This window comes from Plecotus auritus (genome assembly GCF_963455305.1).
Source record: "Plecotus auritus genome assembly, chromosome: 3".
NCBI classification, from domain to species: domain Eukaryota; kingdom Metazoa; phylum Chordata; class Mammalia; order Chiroptera; family Vespertilionidae; genus Plecotus; species Plecotus auritus.
In genome coordinates this window covers 219,446,620-219,472,194 of record NC_137772.1, presented here as the reverse complement: position 1 = coordinate 219,472,194, position 25,575 = coordinate 219,446,620, and the positions used below count along the sequence as shown (strand labels likewise).

The 25,575-nt window shown below is 48.0% G+C and overlaps 1 protein-coding gene across 2 annotated transcripts in view; it reads left to right on the top strand.

Moving 5' to 3' along the window:
- The first annotated feature begins 1,478 nt into the window (after positions 1-1,478).
- CACNG2 (calcium voltage-gated channel auxiliary subunit gamma 2) overlaps positions 1,479-25,575 on the top strand; it is a 107,208-nt gene continuing 83,111 nt past the window's right edge. Inside the window, exons 1-2 of one of the 2 annotated variants that reach the window (XM_080659178.1) lie at positions 1,479-1,668; positions 2,654-2,799. In XM_080659178.1, coding sequence (XP_080515304.1) covers positions 2,658-2,799 — 142 coding nt within the window. In that variant the 5' untranslated portion in view covers positions 1,479-1,668; positions 2,654-2,657. The other variant, XM_080659177.1, reaches the window with a different exon arrangement.

The following is a 25,575-nucleotide window of genomic DNA, read 5'->3' as shown; positions in this document are numbered from 1 at the left end:
ACCTGACCCACTGGCTGAATGTGCTAGGTTCCCTGCTGAGTGGGATCCACAGATCTTCCCCTCCCCATCCCCATCCTCGCAGGACAAGAAGCCAAGCTGGAGAAATCTTCAGTCTGCAAGTGTAGCTCTTTCTATAGCCTACAGGTACCTTAGCAGGGGTGTGAAATCTTCATTCTGTTCTCCAGACACCAGAACCCTCTCCAGGTGCCAGAAGCACAGCAGTCCCCGCTCATAGGGCGATAGAAGAGAGCAGAGAGGGAGAGAAGGAAGTATCATGCAAGTGGAGAAACAGGTAGTTTTCCCACACACACACACACAAAGAATTCATTGGACATGCCTGCAGATCATCTCTGAGGTAAGGGAAAAAAGTTGGGCAACACCAAAGAAAGTCTAATTTTAATTCAGTCATGTAATACATACTCTTTGAAAATAATCAGATCTCTGAGAAATTGTTAAGTAAAATAAAAATGGAGAGACCAGAAAGTATGAAATAATTGAGTTATGAAATTACAACATCTCTAACCCTCAACTGACCCATCAGACTCACAGCTCTCTCTAAGCTCCTCCCCATCCACCCCCCCCCCCAAATAAAGACAGTGCACCCTCCATCATGCCTCGTGTGTTCTCACTCACTTAACTATGAAGCTGATCAGAGAAAGGAAGAAATCAGTAGCAGCAGGAATTTGATGTGCTGGTTTTCCAGGGTTTACATTAAGGAAAAGTTGCACATATAGAAACGAGAGGTGACGCTGTGATTAACCCAGGATAAGGATTCTGCAGAGGAGGAGATGTGTTAGGATGTGTTTCAGTGTTCCCAGCAGGGAGATTTTTATCTCTTCCAATCCAGTTTATGAATGGCATGGGAAACTTAAGAAGGATTCACATTTCACCCACTTCCCCTATAAACATGTTTATCCTTAAGATGAAAATCATTGCCCAAGACCCAACCACCAGTCACCCTTCCACACCCTTTTCCATGAATAATCTTTCCAAAATGTCTGCTTGTAGGAGCAAGATTTCGAATTTCACGGAAAACTACAGAGAGACACACACAGTGCACTGCACACCCCCACTTCGCCAATAAGAGACAAAGAGACAAGAGAGGAACAACCAAAAGGAGACGCAGCTAATGTGACAATAAAATAAAATAAACTCCCAAGCAGCAAAGTGAAACTGATTATTTAAAAAACACAGAAAGACCTTGTTTGTAATTACCCATCCAGGTTATATTTTCACCGCTTCCAGGCAGAGAAACGGCTGGTTGAAGTTTTGTGCCCATCTGATTGTGATGGGAGGGTTGTATTTGAAGCTCTGGGCACGTAGAGATGGAATGAGAAAGAGGCTGAGCTGGAAGAAACACCAAGGGGGAGGGAGCGAGGGAGGGAGGGGGGAAAGGGAGTGTGGGGGGGGCAGAGGGAAAGGGAGCGAGCTATCTCTAGCTACGCCTTCCTCTAAGCTCTGGGAGCCCAGGAGAGCGCTCATTTTAGGGTTTGGGAGAGGAGTAAAAAGAGGAAAGGCGCTCCCCCCAGCTCTGCCCTGGCCTCGATGCCCGCTGCCGGGAGGGGAGGGAGGACTCTGGCCCGCGCCCCCCTCCTGGCCGGCTGCCCTGCCTGCCCGGGCGCGCGCGGAGCGGGAGGCGCAGGGAGCTGTCCAGTTCAGCACCACCCGGTAATGCAGTAGGTGGGAGCGCCTCCGCCGGGCCGGCGGGCAGGGAGTTGGGGGGGGGGGGCCGGCAGGCGGGCGGCCCATCCTGCAGCAAGACGCCGGCTCCCTTGTTTCCAGGAGCTTTGCAGATAGGGGGAGGGAAACCCGCCTCGATTCTCCGGGAGAAACCCCTTCCCTCCCCCACTTCGCCAACACTACCCCGCCACCAACAACAATAACCGCCGCTGCTCGTCCTGCCGCCGCTGCGCCTGCCCGCCCTGCTGCTGCCACCGCTGCCGCTGCCACTGCCGGGGCAAAACCATGGAAGGCGAGACCCCCGCACCTGTTCAGCTGAGATCAAGGGCTTACAGAATACTGGGAAGTCTGGTCTGAAACGAAAGCGCCGAGACCCCCCAAGGAAGAGAACTGGCGAAGCAAAGGATTTTCATGGCGCAGGCCGCAGAGACGGAAGGTTGCATCTCGGCTTTTACAATCTCTAAGTGTCTAGGTCCCGACCATGAGAGATTGTGTTGAGAATGCGGCTGTTCCCTGGTTCACTGTGGAAGCCATCTCCAAATTAGCTATCACATATGGAAACTGGAGACCAGAATTTTAGGAAAAGAGCTTAAGGCATTTCACTTGGGGGGGTGGGGGGTGTCTTTTTATTTTTTTCCTTTTTTAAAAAAAAAATCACTGCAACTGGAACAGTTTCTGATCTCAAAAGGCAAGCCTCTCTTCCCGTGTGATCTTTATAATTTATACTCTTTTCCGTGAGCTTTCTTACCTCCCCTTTTTTATATCTCTCCATAATCTCTATTCACACATATATCCATTATATTAGTAGTGGAATTATTTTTATTTTATTTTTTGCTTTAGTACTTGCACCCTCACACACACTCTCCCGAGAACCAGAAGTCGGTTGGGTGTTTATATAATGAAGAATTATGGGGCTGTTTGATCGAGGTGTTCAAATGCTTTTAACCACCGTTGGTGCTTTCGCTGCCTTCAGTCTGATGACCATAGCTGTGGGAACCGACTATTGGCTCTACTCCAGAGGGGTTTGCAAGAGCAAAAGTGTCAGTGAGAATGAAACCAGCAAAAAGAACGAGGAAGTTATGACCCATTCTGGATTATGGAGAACCTGCTGCCTAGAAGGTATTTGATTTCCCATCTCCTCCCCCTCTCCACCCCACCCCTCCCCTCCCCTCCCCTCTCCCCCTCCCCACCCTCCTCCAGATAAGTCCCCTTCACATTCCACCATTTTCTTACTTCACTCCTTCCACCATGGATCAAGGTTGCTTGGGTTAGTTTCAGAGGAAAGGAAATCAATAAGCAAAAACCATTCTCAACTCTCAAGCCTCCACCACCTCCCTTTCCCCAGACCTCTTCATTGGAATAATCTATGATGTGATGAAAACAACAAGAGATTGTCTTTAAAAGTCAAATGTGTTCTTCCTACTTCGGAATCATTAGGATTTGCCATTTGATGTAGTCTTGCCATCTATTGGGGTGGGGGGGATAATTGTTTCTCTCTCACTGTTCCTCTTTCCATAAGAGGAATTCAAAAATGTTCTTCCTTTCCCTCTCCTCCTCCCCTTACTCCCCAAAAGTCCCAGACACATCATCATCTGAAAATCTCCTTTTAAAAAAAATTGTTTCTAAGAATCCTTACTTGGTAAATCCTAATTATTCCAGAATCTCAAGCTGAGTTCAAGAGCATTTCGTAATGTCTATGAGCCACACATATTGTTGGAGGCAACTGGCTGTGTGTATATGTGTGTTTTAACGTTTACAAAGTCTAAAAATGCATACGTCTCTCACAGGAAACAAGCCCAAGTTCTAATAAACAGTGATTCACTTGCAGGTTAAGCTGAGAACCAATTCACTTCCACGCAGAGTGACATGTCTGTTATCCAGAAGCGCGTAGAGTCAGCACTGCAGCCAGTTGGAGAATCAGACATTGTGCAGGGAGGCCAGGGAGGGAGGCGAGGGCATAGGCAGGTTGGGGTGGGGGGCGGGGAACAGGAGAGCAGTGGGACAGGGGTATCAGCTGTTTGCCTTGATCTTGCAGGGTCACTGGGACATGTGTGCTGGTGCATGTGCTGTGGGGGGAGGGGTCCCTACAGTGTAAAGCCTGGGTGATCAGGGTGCGGATGAAGGCATGTGCTTCTGAGACACACTAATAAGCACTGAAAAAAACTCCTGCAGGTCATACGACCTGCATTTAGCAACAGACTTTAATGGAAGAGACTGCATTTGAAGGGTTACAGCCACCCATAGAGAGACGTGCACAGCGAGATACATGTTTCTGTGTGGAGAGAAGGCTTATGTGCTTTGCTTCTGATTTGAACCAATACCGGAGGTTGTTGGAGGCAGCGTCGGGAAGCAGAGACTGCAGGATTGTTTGTTAAGCTCAACATGGGATGGTGATGCAGGGAGTAGAAGCCAGGAGATGGGGGAGAAAAGAGCGAAATGGACAGGAGTGGGAGAAACTGATGTGACCCCAGGGTCTAACCCAAACTGAGCAAAAGCCGCTCTTTGGGAAATGGTCGTGTCTGGGAAAGAGCATCAGCTCTGTGCCCCCCCCTCCCAACATTCTTGGTGCAAGCGATTGAGTGATGGCTGGACATGTTTTGAATAGCTAAGTGACTTCAATGAGCGATGGTCTATTTGACGCATACTGCATTTGGTGCCCTTTCTCAATCCAAACTGCTGCTTTGAACATCGTCTGCATAGCAGCTCTCTGCTGAATACTATATGCTCTTCTCCAGCCAGAGAATCAATATAGGGAAATTAATAGAGACTGTTTTAAACACACCCCTCCTTTTTAAAAAATGAAGAGCCTTTCATGCAGCTAGCCATTAACCGCGAAAAGACTTCCATTTAATTAAACATTTATGGCAGACTTTTATTCCAAAAGAGAAGAAAAGCAAAGTGAATGAGGGCTGCTGTAGGGAAATGATCACAGTGGCAATTTGCTTCCCTTGGATTTAAGTTAGATGTATGGAGATACACGGCCAAGGGTTAGAGGAAAGGCAGGACATTCTTTTAGGAGAACAATCCACAGAACCTGGTGACTTGGTATACATATGCTTTCCTTATGAGGGTTCTATTTGCGTTTTCTCATTCCTGTGATCTTTTAAACAATTAATAATTCCCAGAAGCCAAGAGGACTAGGGAGAACTTTGGATCAGTTGTGCATTAAAAGGCTTAAATATTTTCATTAAAATTCCATGTGTTTTGGTGTCTACATCCCCAAACGTGCTGCCCAACCAGCCCCTTTAACTTTCTCTCCAAGCCACACACTGTCTCTCTCCCTGATTCATCCCTAAAAAGCTTAGGCCTGCAACCCTTCCCAAGGGTTGTGTGATGCACACAGGAGCTGTGGGTTTGGCCCCTCTCCCCGGGCTGGGGCCTCCAGGCAGCGAGGGGATGGCTGGGCCAGGCTCCCTTTGGGACCTTAGTTCCGTTTTCACTTGTAGCCAAGGCCCGGGCAGGAAGGGTGAGTGTTCAGGGCCCCAACTCAACCTGGCCTTTAATTCCCCAAGCCTCTGTCCACACGGGCTTTGAAGGCCCCGGACCCCCTAGGAAGTTGGGCCTTGGCCGCTTAGGAAGTAGTTTGAAGACATTAAGCCACTTATTTTCAAAGGCTGCACTGGTTTCCAAAGATCGTAAGCGTACTTATTTCCGAAGACTGGCACAGACGGCTGTGTGGGGCTCTCATGGGCTTGCTTCTCTGAGCATTCACAATAGGGTCGTCCTTTATGGAAATCAGATTCTCCGTGCTTCCGTCTCCTCCAACCTATGGTTTTTGTGAGAAACTGGACTTTCAAATAAGGTCCCCCATCACCTCTTTATTGTGCCTCCTGCCCATACCCAAGAAGTTGTGAACAGATTTCAAATCTTCTCCCCCAGAGGCTAACAACTCCAGACAGAACACAACCCCGTCTGCTTCTGCTCTCTCCTGCTCTCTGGCTTTCACTGGGGCGTTTGCTCTTGAGCTGATTTTTTTTCTTTCACTTCTTGATGAAAATAAGAATGAGAAAATATTTCCTTGCCTCTCTTGCTGCTTTGGAAGTGAATCAGTCTGCTGAAGAATGAGAAGGGACAGGACCACCTGTTAGAGGCAGACACAGCAGGAGGGGACGGAATCCAGAGGAAACTACCTTTATGTGTTCCCTCTGCAGTGTCAATAACAGCAGTGTCTTCGTGTATGAACTTGAACCCCTAACAGGCTGGTGTCCTTAGTGGGGTTGGGAGGTTAGGGGACGATCTGCATGTGGATACAGGTAGGTAGGTAGTGATGGAAGTTCTTGAACTTTTCACAAAACCTGAGTTAAGAGCCTTGAAATGGAGAGATGAATTGGCCATTTCTATAAAATCTGCAACAGGACACTAAAACAGCTTGTTCCAAGCAAGTATCTGTGGGCTGTGCAGTAGCTGGCTGCCTAAGACATTAACCTCTGTTGTCACCAAAAGGAATCATTGTCTCCAGGGGCAGCAAGAAATTCACTCCTCGTGTGTATTCTCCCCTGTCCCCCCGCCACCCCACCCCCCCCCCCCCGCCCCGTCCCAGCTGCACGTGTGTCTCTCCCAGAGGATCTCCAGGCCCATAAAGGAGGAGGCCAGGGTACAGTGTGGTCTGCAGCAGAAACGCACCCTGCTTTCTCGCTCCCTCTCCCGCCCCTTTCCTTTCTGTGAGGCACAGCCGAAATCTCTCTGTGTGTTCAGACTGTTAATTCCCTCTGCTGAATTTCCAAGCTCCTCTTCCTTCCACGGCTTCTCCTGTCTTCCCCTCCACATGCTGCTTCTCGTGGAGGGTCTGCCGTCCTCCAGCTCTGCTCTCACTGAGCAAGTCGTGTCTCGATTTTCCAAGTCCGTGGTTGCACAGCCTTTGCTAGGCTGCGAGGTGGCAAGTGCTCCGCGCTGGGCTCAGCCACGGCTCTCTTGTTCTGAAGAAGGAAAGGATGTGTCTTGTATGTTAGGAAAGTCAATCACCTTTCCCAGACACTCTTGCCTGTCAGTATGGATGAGCTGGGTATGGAAGTCACTCATGGGCCTTCATACTGTGTACGCACGGCTCCAGAATTCCCAAAATAATTTGACTACCTTTTGCACTTTGCACACAGTAGGTGCCTAAAAAATATTTATCAATGGATCGACTCAGAAGTTCTTAAAATTACTGAAATTAATTCAAACATCATAAGGACATGTGACTGTGGCAATCAAGTGAGGGGGGCAGTAAGGAAATCAGGCTGGTTTGTTTGTTCTTCCTGGAACTTTTTTTTTTTTTAAGAATAATAATGAGTCATGAATTCATTATTATAAAATAAGAGAATTCCAAAGGAGTCAGTCATTGCGGGTGCATTAGCTCCTAACTGGCTAACGAAAAATCATCAGTACATTCGGCCTCTACAGGGAAGGAAAGAATAACCCATTGATTTTCTTCCCTTTCCTGCTTTTCAAGTATATCAAAGGCCAGTTTGATCTTAATACTCACCAGAATAGACACTGGACAGAGAGCAGGCATTCTGGACCGTCCCTATTTAGCTTCCCCAGAAGCTTCTATTCGTTACCAAACTTCCCCACCCATCCCCAGGACCCTGAGAACACTCCCCAAGGTCTTGGGCTCTGCTCTGCAGTTTTCCATAGAACCAGGCCCAGCAGCCCAGCCATTCGCCTTGGAATGAGGAACAGGCTCTGCCAGTCCCAGGCATTCACACTGCCCTCCTGCCCCTGCCTCCCTGGGATCAGAATGGCCCACACAGTGTGATACACACACCAGGACACTTTGGCAGAAAGTGACAGAGCCAGAACTCGAATCCAGGCCTTTCAGGTCCTCCCTGCAAGCCTCCAGCGGGCTCCGCGCACAGCCCCTGGCCGACTTTACTTATCCTCCTGACCGGCATCAGACTCTGTCTGCACCCCATCGAGTGCCAACCTGAGCAAGGCAGGAAACCTGAGTTCTGACCCACCCATCACGCAGCACCCTGCACCATGCAGGATGACAGTTCTCTCCCCAGGCTGCTCACTCCCATGAGGCTGAGGGAATGCAACGCTGAACTCCAGGGCAGACCCACCATGCGCCTCTCTGGTTTTGCCCTCGCATTTCGGAAGTGCCCTCGATGTAAACTGTCCATTGGTTTTATGTTTGCAAGCGTTTTTCAAAAAGTGGCAAATGTATGTCCCCTGTCACTCATGGGCGTTTTCAGATGAAGCTTTGTGGGGTGTGTTGCAGCTGAAAGAATCCTGCGGCCACACAGACCCGGGTTCATGTCAAGCCCTGCAGCCTCATGAGTCATGTGATTTGGGGCAGGTCATTTCACCTCCACCAGCCTCAGTTTCCCCTTCTGTAAAAATGAAGGATAACAGCCTTCTCACAGGGCGGTTGGTAGTTTAGCAACTAAACGAATGGGTGTCTGTCATCTACTTTCCAATGACCACCTTGTTGGAAATTGCAATCCACATCCCCCAGCCCCTTCCCTCATCCACCCTCCTTCCTGTTTTATTTTTGTACAGGGCACCACCTTCCGGCACACAGCGCACTTAACTCAGGACGTTTGTTGTCCACCTCCACCTGGACTGTCAGCTCCACAAGGGCAGGGATTCTGTCTGCTCTGCTCATTGCTGTAGGCACAGCACCTGTGACAGTGCAAGACGTCACCCCGCCTTTGTTGACGAAGGAACAAATGACCACTGCCTGCTGCAGGGCGCACCTTCCGGAACGGTGGTCCCTGCACATCATCCAAGGACTGCTCTCTAAATTACATCCAGCCAGCAGTGGTGGCAAAGGCATCTTTTTTTTTTTTTTTTAACATTCTAAAAAATAATGATGGACCCAACACAGAGAAAGGAGGGGAAGAGGGAAAGGAGGGGAAGAGGAGAGAAGGGGAGACTCAACACACAAGGGGTGATAATAAAGAAAGATAATAAAGAAAAGGAAGTGGAGAGGTAAGAAATGTCTGGGAAGGAAGTGCTAGGGGCTGAACAGCCTCTAGATAGTCACTGGCCATGTTTTTCTGCCTCCACATAGCCCAGGGCGTCTGTCACAGATTCCCGGGGACAGCTCCCCACGAGTGTTTGCTCCCAGGTCAGTGGGGGAGAAGAAACACATCCAGACTGATAATGCAAGAGATTTTTTTACATTTCCAAATTCAATCGCTCCTCTTAGCTATAACTAGATATATTACAGCCAAATACCCATATTCAAATGAAACAGGTACTTTGAGTTTCTAGGTTAATTTACAGCCACAGACCAGTCCATTTCTTCACTCATTTATTTTACTTATTAAATCTTTGATACACCCCTGCCAAGTGCCAGGTGCTGGGCCAGAGCTTGGGTCATAATGGGAAGTAGCCCCCTTGGGGGATCACTGTCCTCAGAGTCCTGAGAGCCAACTGAGAGAGACAGACCCTACTTCCAGTAAATCCCAATGTATATACAAATTCCAACTATGAGTGCTCCCAAGGAGAGTCACATGGGACTGTGCGTTTATAATATTGTCATCGTATCTAGGCAGAGAAGGCATCCCTGGATATCTGAATGTGAACAGATACCTGAAGGATGAGTAGGAGTTAACTGGGTGAAGAGAGCAAGAAAGAGCAGCCCAGGTAGGAGGGCAGCAGATGCACAGGTCAATGAGGAAGAGAATGAGATGAGTACTGGAGAAGGTCAGGTGGCTGGAGACGGAGATGGGGAGGGGAAGGGGTGTTGGATGGTGTGGGAAGGGGATACAGAGTTAAGACTCAAAGATAGGGACTTGTTGGTCTTGTTAAAGAGTTTTGCTCTTTGACTCCTGGCTTCTAAGCTGTGTGACCTTGAGCTGGTTAATTCTGTCTCTGCACCTCATTTGCAACATCTACTTAATGGAGATGAGAATGCCTGTGCCTAAGGTTGTCGTGAGGCTTAGAACACTGTTCCCTTCTCTTCCTTGTCATGCTCGTCCCACGTCCACCCCAGCCTGATTATGGCGGTCTCTTTGGCCTCAAAACTTCCCATGACAACCCAGGGAAGGGAGGAAATAGGTTGATTTAACTCCAGTCAACCAAATTCAAAATATACTCAGTGGAGGTGGTTAGCCAACCCTGTGCTTAAAATAGGGAGGCAGTGGTGAACAAGCCCCGCCCTGCCTCAGGGACCCTCCAGGAGAATCCCAGTTCTGGGATCCTAAAGAGCAGGCATCTCACATAACAGCTCCTTTTCACACGAGACATCTGACATAGCCTGTCGCCACTCCTCCTCCTCGCCCTCCTGCAAATTCAGAGGGATTCTTGGCATCTTTTACAATGTTAGGATCATTGAAGATTTGAGCTGGAATTTGAATGAGCTCAGTTATATCACCAGACTTTTTGAAAATAAGAATGAGAGTAAAAGGATGTTAACTGTGTTTCCCAACGCCAAAAATTGCATGTCAACTTTTGTAGGATTATCGATAAGCTACTGTGGCCTAGCATCCTGGTCCTTTCTCCTGGGCATAAAAGGACTTTATTCATCCAGCTCCATCTTTCCTCAATTCTAAGACACTATCAATTACAAAATGAACTATTTACTTAAACAGCATTCGGGGGAGGGAAAAAGGAATTGAATGTATGCATCAATTGTAAAACACACTCCAATTTCAGAAACGTGGAAACTTAAAATATGTGCCTTAGAATCAAAGAAAGATGGTAAGCTCTCTTGTTGGCAGAGAGAAATGCAGGCAGGGTGCTGAGAGAGCCCAAGGGATTTCTTTAGCGTGCAGCTGGTATCTGTCCCATGACTCAGGAAGCAGCAGAGGAGAGAAGAATGTGGTCTTACCAGCGACTTTCTTGACAAGCAAAAGGGCAATAGTTATTTTTTTTTATTCAACGGCTGTTCCCTGAGCACTTTCCGGGTACTGTGTGAGTCTAGGACAGAGTCAAAGGCTCAATCTCTGCCCTCAAGGAACTCTTAGTCTAGTAGAGAAGACATACCAGCTAACAGACGATAACAACGGCACAGCGTGAAATATAAGCACAGGATTCTGGAAGCACAGAGACTGGGCAAGGGGGTATGTCAGGGAAGATGGAGATCTGAAGGCTACATCATAGGGGTGAGAGAGCCAAGGAGAGGAAGGCCTTTCAGACAGAAGGAATGGCATGTGCAGAAACACAGATGCCCAAGCGGTCCAGCATGGCTGGAAGATAGAAGCGGGGAGAAGTGAGGCTGGGAGATGGCAGAGACGGGATCCCAAAGGAACATAAATGGCTCACGGAGCAGTATGTCCTTCAGCATGGAAGAAAAGGGAGACCCAGAAAGCTGGTGAGCAAGGGGAGATCCCAACTAGCTTTGCCCATCAGCACCATCACAGGATGCTGAGGCCCTTATGGAGGGCATCGGGGTGGGAGCTGGTGAGACTCACAGGGACGGGGCGAGGCACAGTGAGGAGGGTGTTGTGATGCCCAGGGGATGTACACTGTCAGCTGTAGTAAATGGAGAGTACAGGAAGAAGGGAGAAGCTTACAGGCGATGTACAATAGGGGTGCATCACAATCCTCTCGTCTTCTCCCACTTCCTAGTATAACAAGCCTCCAGTGAATGCATATGAGGCCCTGGGGTTCAAAGATCCAGAAAGTCTCGCTCACAAGTCCCTTCTCCAGGCGTCTACCTGACCACCCAAATCTAAAGTCGCCCCGAGCCCCACTACCCTCCTTTATTTTCTTCTTTACCATTTTAACACGGACTTTTTTTCTTTTTAGCATTTACTTGTTTATGATCTGTGTCCCCTCTAAGACTGCAAGCTCCATGAGGGCAGGGGCCATGTTCGCCTCGGCACAGAGAGCACCTAGGAGCTACATGTTGAATAAATGACTTGAAATAAATAAATAAATAAAAGTGGCGCCTGCCTCAAGGAACTCCCATCTAAGGAGGGAAATGGGCTTAGAAACAGAAACGCAAGCACCCTGTTGACCAGTCTTTTCTGCTAGGCCTGGCTGGGGCCACGTTCCTGAGAACAGGCAGGGGTTTCCCTTGCACCCCCAACCCGGGCCACAGCTTTGCAATCAAGCTTCAGAAAGCTGATCAGCCTCTGTGCTCCTTGTGGGCAGCACTCACCTTTCCTCTCAATCCAAACCCGTTAGTTATCGCCTGGCCCACAGCAGCCTTGGGTCTGCCTCTGAGGAGTCGCCACGCCCTCTTGACGCTCTATTTATTCACTCTTCCTTGAACTTCCCGGGCCTTGGGTAGCCTTCCAGCTGCTAACAGAATGCCAAGGATTAGGTACTGATCCCAGGTGCACAGCTGCTGTGGCCTCGTTGCACGGGGAATCGGCACTCTGCAATTTAAACACCCCAGTGCCAACCTCGCTCTGGCCTTGCCATTGGGCAAAACTTTTGGTGACTGACTGTGGCTGACCCTAAGACCCTTCTTTACCCCATGTTGCCCCATTACGCGCCTTTCTCACTTTCTCTGCATAAAGGGTCATTCACGCTTTTCTGTCTCATTTCCCACCCCCCACCCCCCACCCCCCACCTGGATCTCTGTCTCCACATATCCTTCTTGAATTCGCCCTAAGGTTTAGAACTCTCCTCCCCAATTTTTCTCCAACATATTTTATAAAGAAGGAAACTCTGAAAAACTTCAGTACTAATAATAACTAGAGTAATAATAATAGCTAATCATTTGTTTAATACTTTCTTTGTACTAAGCACTCTTAGATGCTTTCCAGAAGTTAGCTTTTATTCAGTCTTCAAAATGCTGGAGGTGTGCACCATGATGTCCATTCTCTCCATCTTAAGAGGCTCAGAGAACTTAACTCACTTGCCCAAGGTCACACAGCAAGTGGCAGAGCTGGGATTCCAACCCAAAAACCTATGCACAGTCTTCTATGACACTAATTACATTTACAATTTTCCCCTACCCCCAAAATATGTAAATGAAATTCTTGGAGAAGTTGAAAGCTAAGCACAAATTGTACTCTGTGCATGATGACATCTTCAAAAGTTTGCAGCTTGAACAGGAAATGTTCCTTACCCAGGTCAGAGAGGGGAAGAGGAGGGGCTGCCCTGCTTTCTCACTGCTGTGAAAACTAAGGTGCCTCAAATGCATGGACATCCCTCTCCTTGAAGCTGGCAGAGAGGGAAGGAACATCTATTCCCTCTTCCCTGCCCTATGCCTGAAGGGCTCGTTCCAACCAGTGTACTTGTCTTCAGGACTCAGCTAAGTTGTCGCTTCTCCCTGCTCCTCTGCCGCCTCCCACCCTGCTCCCGCTGCCTCCCACCCTGCACCCACCTGGGTTGCGTTCCCTCCCTCTTTCCTTCCACAGCATCCACACAGGCCTCCAATAGTACCTTCCATCTTCTCTGTTGCTTGTTTCCATCTTTGCTCTGCCTCTAGACCAAGCATGTCAAACTTGTGGCCCGCGGGCCACATGCCTCGTTTATTTGGCCCGTGTTAGCCTCTGAGTTTGACATGCTTGCTCTAGATCATGAGTTCTCGTCTATTTCTTCAACAAGATGTACTCAGTTACTGCTGTGTGTCAGTTACCATCCGCCAGGGGTGGGGGAGGGGGGAGTGGGGGGAGAGATACAGGGACACAGCGAGCACACACAGGGTGGAGAGGTGAGGTTGTTCCAGGAAGAGGTGTGAGAGAGCGGGGGTGTTTGGGAAACCACACAGGTTTCCAGTGTTGCTGGAGGACCTGGTGTGGGTGGGAAGGTAGAGGAAGGATGAGATTAGACAGACAAGAAAGATTAGACAGCCTTGAAGACCATACCATGAAGAGCTGGTTATGCTCTGTAAAGAGGCCAGAGAGGAGACTGTGGAGAGGAAATGATAAGATCAGATCTGCACTTTAGAAAGAGGGCTCAGGAAGCCGTGTGATGTAGAGATGGGAGGAAGAGGAGCACAGAGCAGGGAGTCCAGGAAGGAGATGACCGCACAGCCCGGCCAGTGAGGAGGCAGCTGACCCAGGCAGGGCACCGACACCAGAGGACCCGCAGGTCCTGGAAGCTGTCGCTTGTGTTGGGTAAGGTGTGACAGCGAGTGACCTTCACGAGACAGGGCAAAGAAGAGAAACGTGCAGGGAGAAGATGGGGCCTTTCATCTCGGATAGAGTGATTCCATGCCTGAGTTCCCAGGCCCAGTGCTCAGCCAGTGTTTGATGAATGAATGAATGAATGAATGAATGAATGAATGAATGAATATAAAAAAAGCTTTGCATCTAAGACTAGGATGCGTATTTAATCTCAAGTTTTCCTCAGCACCGTCATGATGAAAGCAGGCATTGTGTTCTAGCCAGGCCTGGAGTCCGTGTCAGCTTATCACTTACCCAGCTACGTGACCTTGAACGGGATTTCACCGCTCTAAGTTGATTGTCTCGTGTATAAGTGGGGAAAATTAGATCTCACTCATGAGTTGGCTGTGAAGTTTCAGTAGGATGCTCCATGCAAAGTGCTTAGCAAGGTGTCGGTACAGAGTAAGCACTTGAGAAATGCCAGGTGCTGTGAGTAGCAGCGGTGTGTTTATTATTGATTATACTCCCAGCTGCAACTGGTGACCTGCAAGTGAGCTGTGCTTGGCCTTCAAATGTTCTACACATTGAGAACTTTCCTATCTTTTTTTAAAAGTTCATATTTGGGCCTTCCCTTGAAAAAAATAATCATATTTTTGTCACCCTGGGCCCCCTTCCTGCTTGGCAACATCAGCAGGAGCCAGGCAGCAGATGTCCCTTCAGGTGTGGCAGGTGCTCTGCACTCCCCAAGTGTCTGTGTGGCTGCTTTTCTCCCTTGGCCTTCCTCTGGCCTCTGCAAGCTCTGAGTTTGCAAAAGCTCCTCTCTGCCAATGGCAAACTACAGGCGGAGCTTTGTCTTCCGTGGGCTGAAAACGTTAGCAGAACAATGCCAGCCCAGGCAGGGTGTAGCAGCTAAGCGTGAATAAATCCGTGCATCTGTAAATAAGTGCGCAAATATCCTGCATCCCCCAGCAGTGCTTGCAGGTAAGATTGGGGTGGAAGGCTGGCCGCATCCACTCACTCTACTGAGCATCTCCAGGATAAGTTGTTGCTTTTAAAGAGAGAGCCTCTCACCCATTTGCTGCCACCCTCACCACTTCTCTCTCAGAGGCTGACATTTTCTGACCTTGACCCCCGTTTGGGAAGTGCACCCTGTCATGCAGACCATGTGATGTGTTGTATTCAATAACTAAATGACAGGCACCAGGGAGACAGTCCACGTTGCCTGTGTTGGCTGAAGAGAGGGGTGGGGTTTTGCTGGAAAATGGGGCATTTTCTACTTTGAATTTTTACCTCAAAGACTTCATAGAGAAGAAGGAAGTTTCAGAAGCTTTCTTGGTAGGGAAACAGTTACCCAGCAGTTGCTCAGAAAGGATGTGAACTTACAAAAACATGCAGTTTTATCGGGAAGAAAGGTTGGATCTGATCCAACCTGGCAATTTTTGAATGTTTGATATGTCAGGTTCTGTGCGAATCCATGGGGCACAGAAAGAAGTCAGCTCTGAAGTGGGGGGTGGGGCTGCCCTGATCCTCCCGCTGACATCACTCACCCTCTTCCCAGTTCCTCTTGCCTAGTTTATTTTCTTCATCATACTTCATGCTTTCTGAATGTGTTTGTCTGCAGTGTATATTATTTCCCTCCCAACCAGAATGTGAGCTCAGAGACCAGGGTCCCTGTCTGTCCTACTTACTGCCATAGCCCCAGGATGAGACCAGCACCTGGCACGTGGTAGATGCTTAGTAAATGTTGGTTGGATGACAGCAGGCATGCTCTGCTCTGAAGTTTGATCAAGGCCTAGAAGAGACAGGCATGGACTGAGACCATTGCCAGTGAGCTCAGGCACTGATGAAGGCCTGAACAGACAAAAGAGCAACTCTATTTGGGGAGGTCAGGTCTGGGGTCCCCCTCAATTGGGTTTTGGAGAATGAATAGGAGTTTTCCAAGTAGAACAGAGGAGAAAGGCGCAAAGCAGACAGCCTCCCCTGAGGCGGCCCCACAAGGGTGAGGTGAGGAGAGAGCAGAGCAGGTCCCGAGCAGAACTTCTCAGGCGTTAATGTGAACACCAATCATCTGGGATCTTGTTGAACTACTGACACCACAGAGGTCCAGGTTGGGGCTGAGACTGTGTCTCGCTCCCAGGGGAGGCTGATGCCACAGGTCTGCGGGCCACACTTAGAGAAGCAAGGCTTTGGAACATGGCCAGTGGGCTCTGGCGGATGTGCATCTAAATCCTACCTCTGGGCCAGTTTCCTCGCCTCTGAGGTGAGGATGATGACCTTCCTCCCAGGTACTGAATAAATTCAGAGTGCATGAATTTGGTAAAGCCATTAGTTCAGGCCTGAGCACTTCACACAGTATGTTTCAGCTAATATAGTTATTTATGGCCAAAGATGGTGACTAGAGGTGTGAGAGGAAGGCGTGATTTTCCCTGGGGTCTCCTGTATGTTGGACCTTGTCCAAGGGACCACACATATGTCATCTCTCTTAAGCCACATGGTACTCTATAACATAGGTGTTACCATGATTCTCATTTTACCAGTAGGAAACAGAGGGAATGTATTCGTTTCCTATTGCTGCTATAACAAATTAGCACAAACTTAATGGCTTCAAACAACACAAACATATTGTCTTACAGTTCTGTAGGTCAGAAGTCTGAAATGATCTCACTGGGTTAAAATCACAGTGTTGGTAGGGTTCCTCCTGGGGACTCCAGGGGAGAATCTGTTTCCTCGCCTTTTTCTTCTAGAAACAGCCCACAGTCCTTGGCCAGTGGTCCCTTCCTCCACCTTCAAAGCCAGCAGCATCAGACAGAGTCCTTCTCATGCTGCAACCCTCTGACACTGACTCTTCTGCCTCCCTCCTCCATATTTAGGGGCCCTTGTGATACAGTGGGCCCCAATGAATGATCCATCTGATTAGTAACCTTAATTCCATCTGCAACCTGAATTGCCCTCTTCTGTACAATGTTACATACTCACAGGTTACAGGAATAGGGATATGGACATCTTTGACAGGCATTATTCTGCCTAGCATAGAAAGTGAGTGCTTAAAGAACTCCCCTAATGTCACCACCTCCAAATGGTTCACCTGGAAGGGAATTTAGAGCTTGTATCAAAAAGGATTAGATTTGACTACAGGTAACAGAAAATGAAAATTGAAAGTGGCTTACATAAGACAAGAAGTTTCTTCTCTTGCAAATAAACCAATCTGGAAATGAAGTACAAGTCTGGTCTGGAGGCTCCACAAACTAGCTGGCAGTTCACACTCCTACCAGCTCCCTGCTCCACTATCCCTGCAGTGTGGCCCTCGACCTCACAGTCCAGTATGGCTGCCAGAGCTCCGGCCGTTGCCTTCACATTCCAGGCATCAAGGTGGGGATGGCACAGAGAAATCAAAGCAAAGGGCACCTGTCACCTGGCTCCTAAGGAGGTTTTCTAAAAGATATCACACATTTTTGCTTTGGTCTCATTGGCCAGATGTTTGTCATGTGACCACATATTAGCTGTAAGAAAATATGAAAAATATAATCTTTATTCCCTGGTGGCCACATGCCCATTGAAAAATTAGAGGTTCTGCTGCTACAGGAAAAGGAAAGGGGGAAGGTAACTAGGGGTTTACAGCTAGGTCCTCGAATAACATTGTTTTGTTCAAAGTTGTTTTGTTATAACAGTGATAAGAAAAAGCATTGATTCTGTGTGGAGAATTCACTGAAACCCATGAGTAAGCATGTTCTCCCTGTATTTGCACGGGTCTTCTCTGAGTACTCTGGTTTATCCCCAATTCCAAAGATGGCGTGTCTACGTGGTTCCAGTCTGAGTGCGTGTGGCTGTGGGTGTGGGTGGCCCAGCAATGGAAGGGCCTCCTGTCCAGGGTGGGCGCTGCCTTGTGTCCTGAGCTGCTGGGAGAGACTCCCGCCACCCATGAGCCTAAACTGGAAATAAGTGGTTTGGAACATAATTCTCTTACTTGTTTTTATTTATTGTTTTAATTTACCTTTATTGTTGAAAGGATTGTTTTTATTAATCTTTCTTAAATGTATATGTATGGCTTACTTTATTTCTAAGTTTAATATTCGAAATGTTTTGGCTCTTTATTTCGAAATTTGGTGATATTTTTGTGACCAGAAATATGCCGTAGGAATGTAACTCTTGTTTCTCTTAATTAGCCTATGGTCAAATTGGTTCCGTTATAGGTCGTTTCACTTAAAGTCACAGTTTCCAAGAGCCTATCGATGACTTTAAGTGAGGACTTATTATATCCAGCTACCCTGGCCCTCACCTTATGACTGAAGAACTTGGGGCCCGGAGAGGCAAGGGATCGAGGGTGCCATGGAGCCAGCTGGCACTAGTGCTGGACTAGAACCCACTGCCTGTGTCCCAATCCAGCGCCTGGCACAGTGCCTGGCACACAGTAGGACCCCAACCAGGAGCAGCCTGTGAAACTGAGGGGGCTCTACCATCCCAGAGCCGAACATTTCCCTCCGGACCACACGCTCTGCAGCTCCCCCTTAGGGCGGATGAAATCCCATCTGTGCGCAGGGCCAACTGCTCTCCTGGCTCTCTTCATGCCCCTTCCTCCCAGCTTACAGCTGTGCTGATGCCCTGGGTGAGCTCCTTGCTTCTCTCTCTGTCCCATGAAGTCACATGAAAAGGCAGGACGCTTTGGCGAGAGGGAGCCCTCAAATAGCACTGGATTTGCTCCACGAGGGGACATCTACTTTGGAGATGGGGTTTCATATCTGGGGTGATTGTGGCAGGAAATGGTGTCCATTGTCTTGGCATCCACAGTGTTTGTTTTGACACAGTGAAGGGAGGGATAGGGGCCGATCAAAGCCAGAAGCCATGTGGTCACTCTTGCCTTTTCCCACGGGCTGTAAAAACCAGAGCCTCGCCCTGGGGAAGATGTGCGCCAAGATCTGTGTACTTTCTTGTACGTCTCGGTTTTCAAGTCTGTGTCTCCTCAGCCAGACAGTAAGGCCCTGGAGACAGGGCAGTGTCAGATCTGCCTTGTACCCCGTTGCCTGGCACGAGGCCTGGCACACGACGGGTGCTTGGTGAATAAATGGGATTGGCCAATTCATTCGCATAAAGTAACTACGGCAGTTTCTGGCACATAGTAGGCTCTCAGCAAAATCTTTTCATGAAAGAAGGAAGGAAAGATGAAAGGACGGATAGGGAAGGGAGGAATAAATTGGTCTGAGTGTAAGCTTGCCATGGATGCAGCAGCTCAGAGAAGAAATAGCGGGGTCCCTCCCCCAGGACTGAGTTCACAGGAGAACATGAGGAGCTGGCCCGAAAGGTCTGTTTCAAAGGGCCCCCCTCCCGCTTCAGAACACTGTGTCTTTCCAGCTTCCCAATGGGCCTCAGCGGCCACAGAACCTGGTACAAGGACGTGGCCAGAGGCAGAATGGGTGAGGTGGCTGATGTGAGAGAGAAAGTAATGCGTGTCTAAATCAGTGGCTTTTCGAGCCATGGAAAGCAGGCGACAGGGCTGGGGAAAGGATGACAGGAGGCAGAAGTTCAGCATAAAGAGCTGGTGGGGGAGGGGCAAGAGCAGAGGAAGGATGGGCAGAGGCTGCGGAAGAGGGAGATGCCTGAGCACAGGGCCAGCCCCCGTCGGAGCAGATGGAACACTGGAGCCAGAGGGCTCAGGACAATGGCTCAGAGCAAAGAGAAGCAGCGGCAGAATGTGCAGCGGGGACGGACACCCCCTTCCAGCCCCAAAACACTGCCAAGGGAGAACTCGCTGAGACGCACGGGGCAGAGGAGTAAATGTAGACTGAGCGATGAAGCCACAAAGCCTGTGGCCAGGACTCGGGCTAAAATTACAGGCGATAGCACACCACAGCAGCCCAGACCATAGAGGTGCCCTGGAACCCAACCACTTCCTGCCCCAGTTTCTTCTCGGGTTGATTGGGCAGCACGATCCAGCAGAAAGAGCCCTGTGCGGTCATTAGACAGCCTGGGTTCGAATCCCAACCAGCTCAGCAACCTCGGGCAGGTACTTTGTTCCGCTGAACCGCCTGCCACAGGGATAATAATGCTTATGAAGCAGTGTGTTACAAAAGTTAAAATAATCTGTATAAAGGATATGCATCCAGACTGGGGGCTCAAAAGATGGGTGATGTTGTTTTAAATCGAGATTTCCCACCCTTCAGTCATTTGGGATCCACCTTCATTATTTTGGTCACAACCTATATTGCTATTAACCAAACACATATCTTTACATTGATCCCTTTTTAGCCTCATCTTAAGCAATGATATTCAAGGAATCTCTGGTTTAACCTACTAGTTAAATTTTTAACGAACATTAAAAATACTCAGCTTCAATCTGTTTAACTGTCCATCCCTATACCAACCAGATTCATCTGAGACCACAACACAAGGTCCACCATTTACTTTGCAAAAGCACCATTTTGACTAATAAACTACCCATCAGGGGTGGGGAAATTGGTGTCCCTCCATCCCCATTATTTGCCAGCTTCTTCTTTATTTTTTTAAATTTATTTCAGAGAGAGGAAGGAGGAGAGAAAGAGAAACATCAATGTGACAAAGAAACATCCACTGGCTGCCTCCCACACCTGAAACCTGGGCATGTGCCCTGACCGGAAATCGAACCCATCATCTTTTGGTGCATGGGACAAAGCTCCAACCAACTGAGCCACACCAGCCAGGGCCCAGCTTTCTTCTTAGGTGATGGAAAGCAAAGAGAAGGTCAGAGGCCAAATCCACCGAAATCACTTGGACTCCAAGTCTTGCTGTGGTACCAGGAGCACTAGGCTCATTACAATCTGACCCATTCTTTCGTCTAGAAAGGACAACGGTGTGGATGACCCCCAGGGGGAGAAGTTGTGAGCCTGCCTCCCTTGCTGACAACCTGGCTTGAGCTGGAGAATTTCCCCTGTTCTCCTGCAGGGTCTTCAGATGCCCCCTCCCAGGACGACCAGAATAAGAGGAATTCGCTCCCTCCTCTGCTCTATCACAGGTGAAGGGCTTTCTCTCTCCACCCTACAGTCTTTCCAACATAGAGAAATTTGCCCCTAGTCTGAACAGATACTACTTGGAAGACATTATGAAATTTCTCAGTAATGACTGTGCTAAGGGTGTGGGGGAGAAGGGTAAGTTGGCCTGTGATAATAGTAAGGACTGTCTCCTATGACAGTAATGAGGGAAAGGGTTTGGGGGAACACAGGAAGGACTTGGAATACTGTGACACACAGCCCCAGAGTCTTGAGGGTTGGAGTCCAGGCACTGGATCAGAGCAGAGGCACACAAGAATTTCCTTCTATAGCTTTGGTCCTGACTCAACCACTTGGTTGCATGGCTTCACCGTGCCCCACCCCCACTTGTCTATAAAGTACCCATTGAACTCGACTTGTTGACCTTCACCCCAAGTATGTTTATCCCGAAGATCCAGCACTGTCTCGTTAGAGCCCACACCACTGAGAACAGACAGTTATTTCTTAAACAGTTAAACAAATCAACACAGAATTCAAGATATAAACTAATTTCTGAACATTAATGTGGAGCCTGAAAATAAATCACAGCTGTGAACGGAGAGGCCAGGAGAGAAAGACGGGATGCCCAAAGGAAGGGCTGAGGGCGGCGCTTCCCCTTCAGAGGCCTGAGCTGTCATAAACTGGTTGGCTCTAAGAGCCCCCTTTGGGATGGCAGGCATGGGGGCAGTAAGCGTTCTCGCAATGAAACTGATGGGATTTTAATAGCCAGACAGATGGCCTGAGAAAAAAGGAAGGATTTTTTTTTTCAAATGAGGGAAAACACTTCCATAGCTTCCCTTCAATTAAAACAAAGTGAGATCCCTCCGTGTCGGGAAGATTTATCACCACTATTAGTATCGTCAGTTTGGAGGTCTTCTTTTTAATAACTGCATGATTGAGCATCAATAATAAACGAGAGTAGTATTTTCCAACAAATTAGAGGGTGTAGCTGTCCACTGACTTGCAATGCAATTATTATTATTTGGCTTCATTTGATTCCATCATTTAATAATAATCCCAAATAATCGTGGCGTTGTTCTTATTTATGCAATCAAACAGTTATCACTTATTGGATGTTTTCATGGCCATCCTCCTAACAAATGCAGATCCATCAAGCCAGCATGAACAGCCAGTATTTCCCGGAATCTGCATCGCAAAACCTGGGAAGAAGAGGAAATACAAGAACAGAAGACCTGCTTAAAGAAAGGGGATAGAGAGGGAAGGAAGAGAAGAAAAGCAATATCTCTTGCACACCTCCTATGTGCCAATCATTTTTACTAGCATTGCGTCCTCAGAGCAATATGCAGAATATTTGTTTTAGGGTCCCCATGTTGCAGGTGAGGAAACTGGGGAGCAGAGAATTGCATAACTTGCCCAAAGTCACACAGCTAACAGCTGCAGAGGTGGGAGTCAGGTTTAAGACTCCCTTGTCCCTGCAGCTTGGGGCTCCCAGCCCTGCAACCCTGCCTCCAAGTGTCACCAAGCTGTGGGAACCATCTCCCTCCGGGGAGATGGGCTGGCTCCGAGGGTCCCAGCTATGAATAAGGGGCAGCAAATTCACATGAGAATTCTGTCTCCTGGTCCGCCTATGCCACACTTCCCTAATTCAATTATCAGATTCTCCTAGTGGCTGAGCATTGTAGAGTGAGAGTTGATCCCCGGAGCATGCAGCCCAGGCATCCTTTGGCTGTACAGGAAGGAGCATGGTAGAGAGAGGAGGAGGCGATGTGCAACAGAAAACATACATGTACTGGGCCCACACCTACCATGCCTGGATACTCTGGGAGCTACTGTATACACCTTATTTTATTCCATTCACAGAGCATTTCCCACACGGCAGTGATCCCCAGTGCACAGCTGACAGAAGTATGACCAACAGAAGTTAAATAATTTTTTAGGTTAGTCACTGGTGGAGTTGGATTTAAACCCTCGTCCAAACATTCATGGTCAATTTTATGTCAGCGTCAGAGTCATAAATTTTGATAAAAGATTAAAGGAAGCAGTGGGAGAAGTTAGGGATGTAACCCAAAAAGAGATTGAGCATACCTGTGGCTGCCCAAGGGTTATGGACTTAATCCCTTTCCTGCCCCAAAGCTGGTGATCCAATTCGATAAGCATCCATTCACCGGATGGTGACAACATGCATACCATGGGGCTGAGGTGCCATGTGCGGATTGAGGGTTCTGATTTACTGCCGTTCTCCCACTTTAGAAACTTCTGACTCTGAATAAAGAGATGTGCTCTTTTCCCCAGAAAAAGATAAAATAATGTAATTGCTCTTCACCGTGATGTTTCCAGATAGGAAAGGTCTGGTCTCCCTACTGGGCCATTTGGAAGCATCCTCTGCATTCTAAGGTGCCACCAGTTACCTTCAGGATCTAAGCTCTAAACCAACTGCAAGTGAAGGCGAAGGGTGAAGAAGCAGAAAAAGAGAAGAGTCAGAGAAACAACCAAAAATCGAAAGAAAATGATAGATGATAATGATGATGATTAGATAGATAGATGTAACAGATAATGATAGATGATATAGATATAGCTGACAGATGATGATAGATAGATGATATAGTATAGAAATAAGCAGACCTATAGAATAGAGATCTTGAACATCTAAGTCATGAAGAACACAGACAAAAGCTCTTGTAATAAAATAATAAAATAGGGAATTATTTTTCTATTTTTCATTCTTATTCTTTATAAAGGATAAAAGTGTAAGTAAAGAGGTTGTTAGGACAAGAACAGATTGGAAGAGGTAAAGGTCAGGATCTGAGTTGTTCAGCTGCCGTGGCAATGATGATGGTGTTAACAATGAAAGTTGTGGTTAAGGAGGTGGTGGTGGCGGTGATGATGGTGTTAACAATGAAGGCTGTGGTTAAGGAGGTGGTGGTGGTGACAATGAAGGTGGTTGTGACTGTGATGAAGCTGGCAGTGATGATGCTGATGATGTTGGTGAGGAAGAGGCAGTGACGGAGGTGGAAGTGGTGGAAATAGCGATGACTATGCTGATAACAGGCATTGTCATCATAATAACTGACATTCAGAACATTCTTCACAGTTTCTAAAGCCTTTTAACTTCCATTACTTCGTTTTAGAAGAAAAACTCTGTTCACAACAATATGCTGGATTTTTCAAAACAACTGTTTCTAATCCTAGATTCCCCCACCGAGTGTCACCCCAACTTAGCCAAGTTCAGAGAAAGGGAGGACTGCCCTGGGTCCTTTCTCCTTCAGACATCAGTGGACAGTCAGCTAGGGATGAAAGGACACCAGGGAAACGAGGGAAGTGCTACAAAAGCCCTCTCCAGTCTTCCCTCAACCATTTGCCCCCACCCCAAGGTTACTCACTCAAATCAGTCCCCAAAATTAATACTATGCAATGCCCTTGTCACCTGATTGCTGACTCGTAACTTTTATAAAATGCATAAGTGAGTGTAGTCTGGCTCCTAGCGATAAATAGGAATCATTTATGATAATGAAACATTTACGTTATAATTAGCCCAGAATGAGTCTTCCATGAGAGCAAGCTCCTATAACCTCTTAAGGTGCCTGACTGACATAGCCAGGGCATGCGCAGTGGCCAGTGCATTTGCCCTTTCTACCTTTTCTTACAAAGAACTGTATCCGTCAGTCTACCACACTTCACTAGAGCTATCCACACACCTTTCTTTTAAGAAAATTCCAAATGCTGACAGATATGCTGCCCACAAAATGATTTATTTAAAAATAACCTGATAACATGCCATGCCAGGTGCTGCAGTACTGCCTGCTCTGAGCTACACCACAAACATGAACTGGGAATGCTGGCTGTCAGAGAACTGGACATCCCAGCAATGACACGACCCACGTGTCCTTGGAGGGGGGCAGGGCAATGAGATCGGTGACCCCGGTAGGGTTTGGGAGTGAGAGAATCAGGTCAAATTCCTGCGAGGGCATCTGGGAAGGGTAGAGGTTGCTGTGCAGAAGTGAAGCCGTGTCTACCGTGTTTTTAGAGAAGGGGCTGGTGCCGTGGCTGCAGGAAGAGGAGGTAACTTGCTCTGGCTCTGGTCCATCAGAGCGGGGGAGGCGGCAGGTGTGAATGACTAGCATGGAGGTGGAAATTAGAAGGATCTGTAGTGTGGGGAGGGAGGTGGAGGGAGAATGTTATCACATGTGCATGGGGAAGGATGGAGACAAATTGGGTCACGTCTTTGTGGAAATGATGAGAGAATTGGGTCAGAACTGTGGGGGAGAAGGCTCGAGAATTGGGTCGAGTCTTTGGATAGAAGGGGGAATTGGGTCAAATGTGAATGTGGGTGAAAAGAGGGTAGTAGAAGGTGATAGAGAGAGTGGGCTGATTCTCTAAGATCAGAGGGGAAGGGGGACAAGAAAGCTGCTTTGATCCACACTGGGGTTAAAAATTGAGTTTCTATATTATGCTCATCTCCTCTCAATTCCATTGACTTGCGGGCTCCCCTCATATAACGTTAGACAAGTAAGGCTTTCCTTTTCCTACCCCAAATTGTGGGTCATAAATCTCCACCAGGACAGGGTGTAATTCATTCTTCAGCACTTTGCAAGCCAACCCGTATTGGCATTTGGGGAGGTAACAATTCCGTAAGTTGATGTGGCCTCGTTTTACCTGGAATGTAAGCCTGGTGAGCAGCCGCCCTCCCTTTGGCCTTCAGCATATCAACAAATTCAACCCATCCTCTCCTCTTCCCACCACTGGCATCACTGCGTGACCACCCATGACTCGCAGCCTCAAAATACATTTGTAAACAAAAGCTGGATAATAAGTTCATTTAAGCGGCCTCCAAACTGGCTTTGTTCAAATCCGTGCAATCATGGGGCAAACCACAATAATACTCAGAATTGTGCTTGAAAGGAATTTGCTTTTATTAATTTGCTGGGCTTCTATTGGCTACTCTAGCTGAATACAACTATTCTCAAGGCAGAAACAGAATGTGCCATTCACAACTCTTGTCCGCT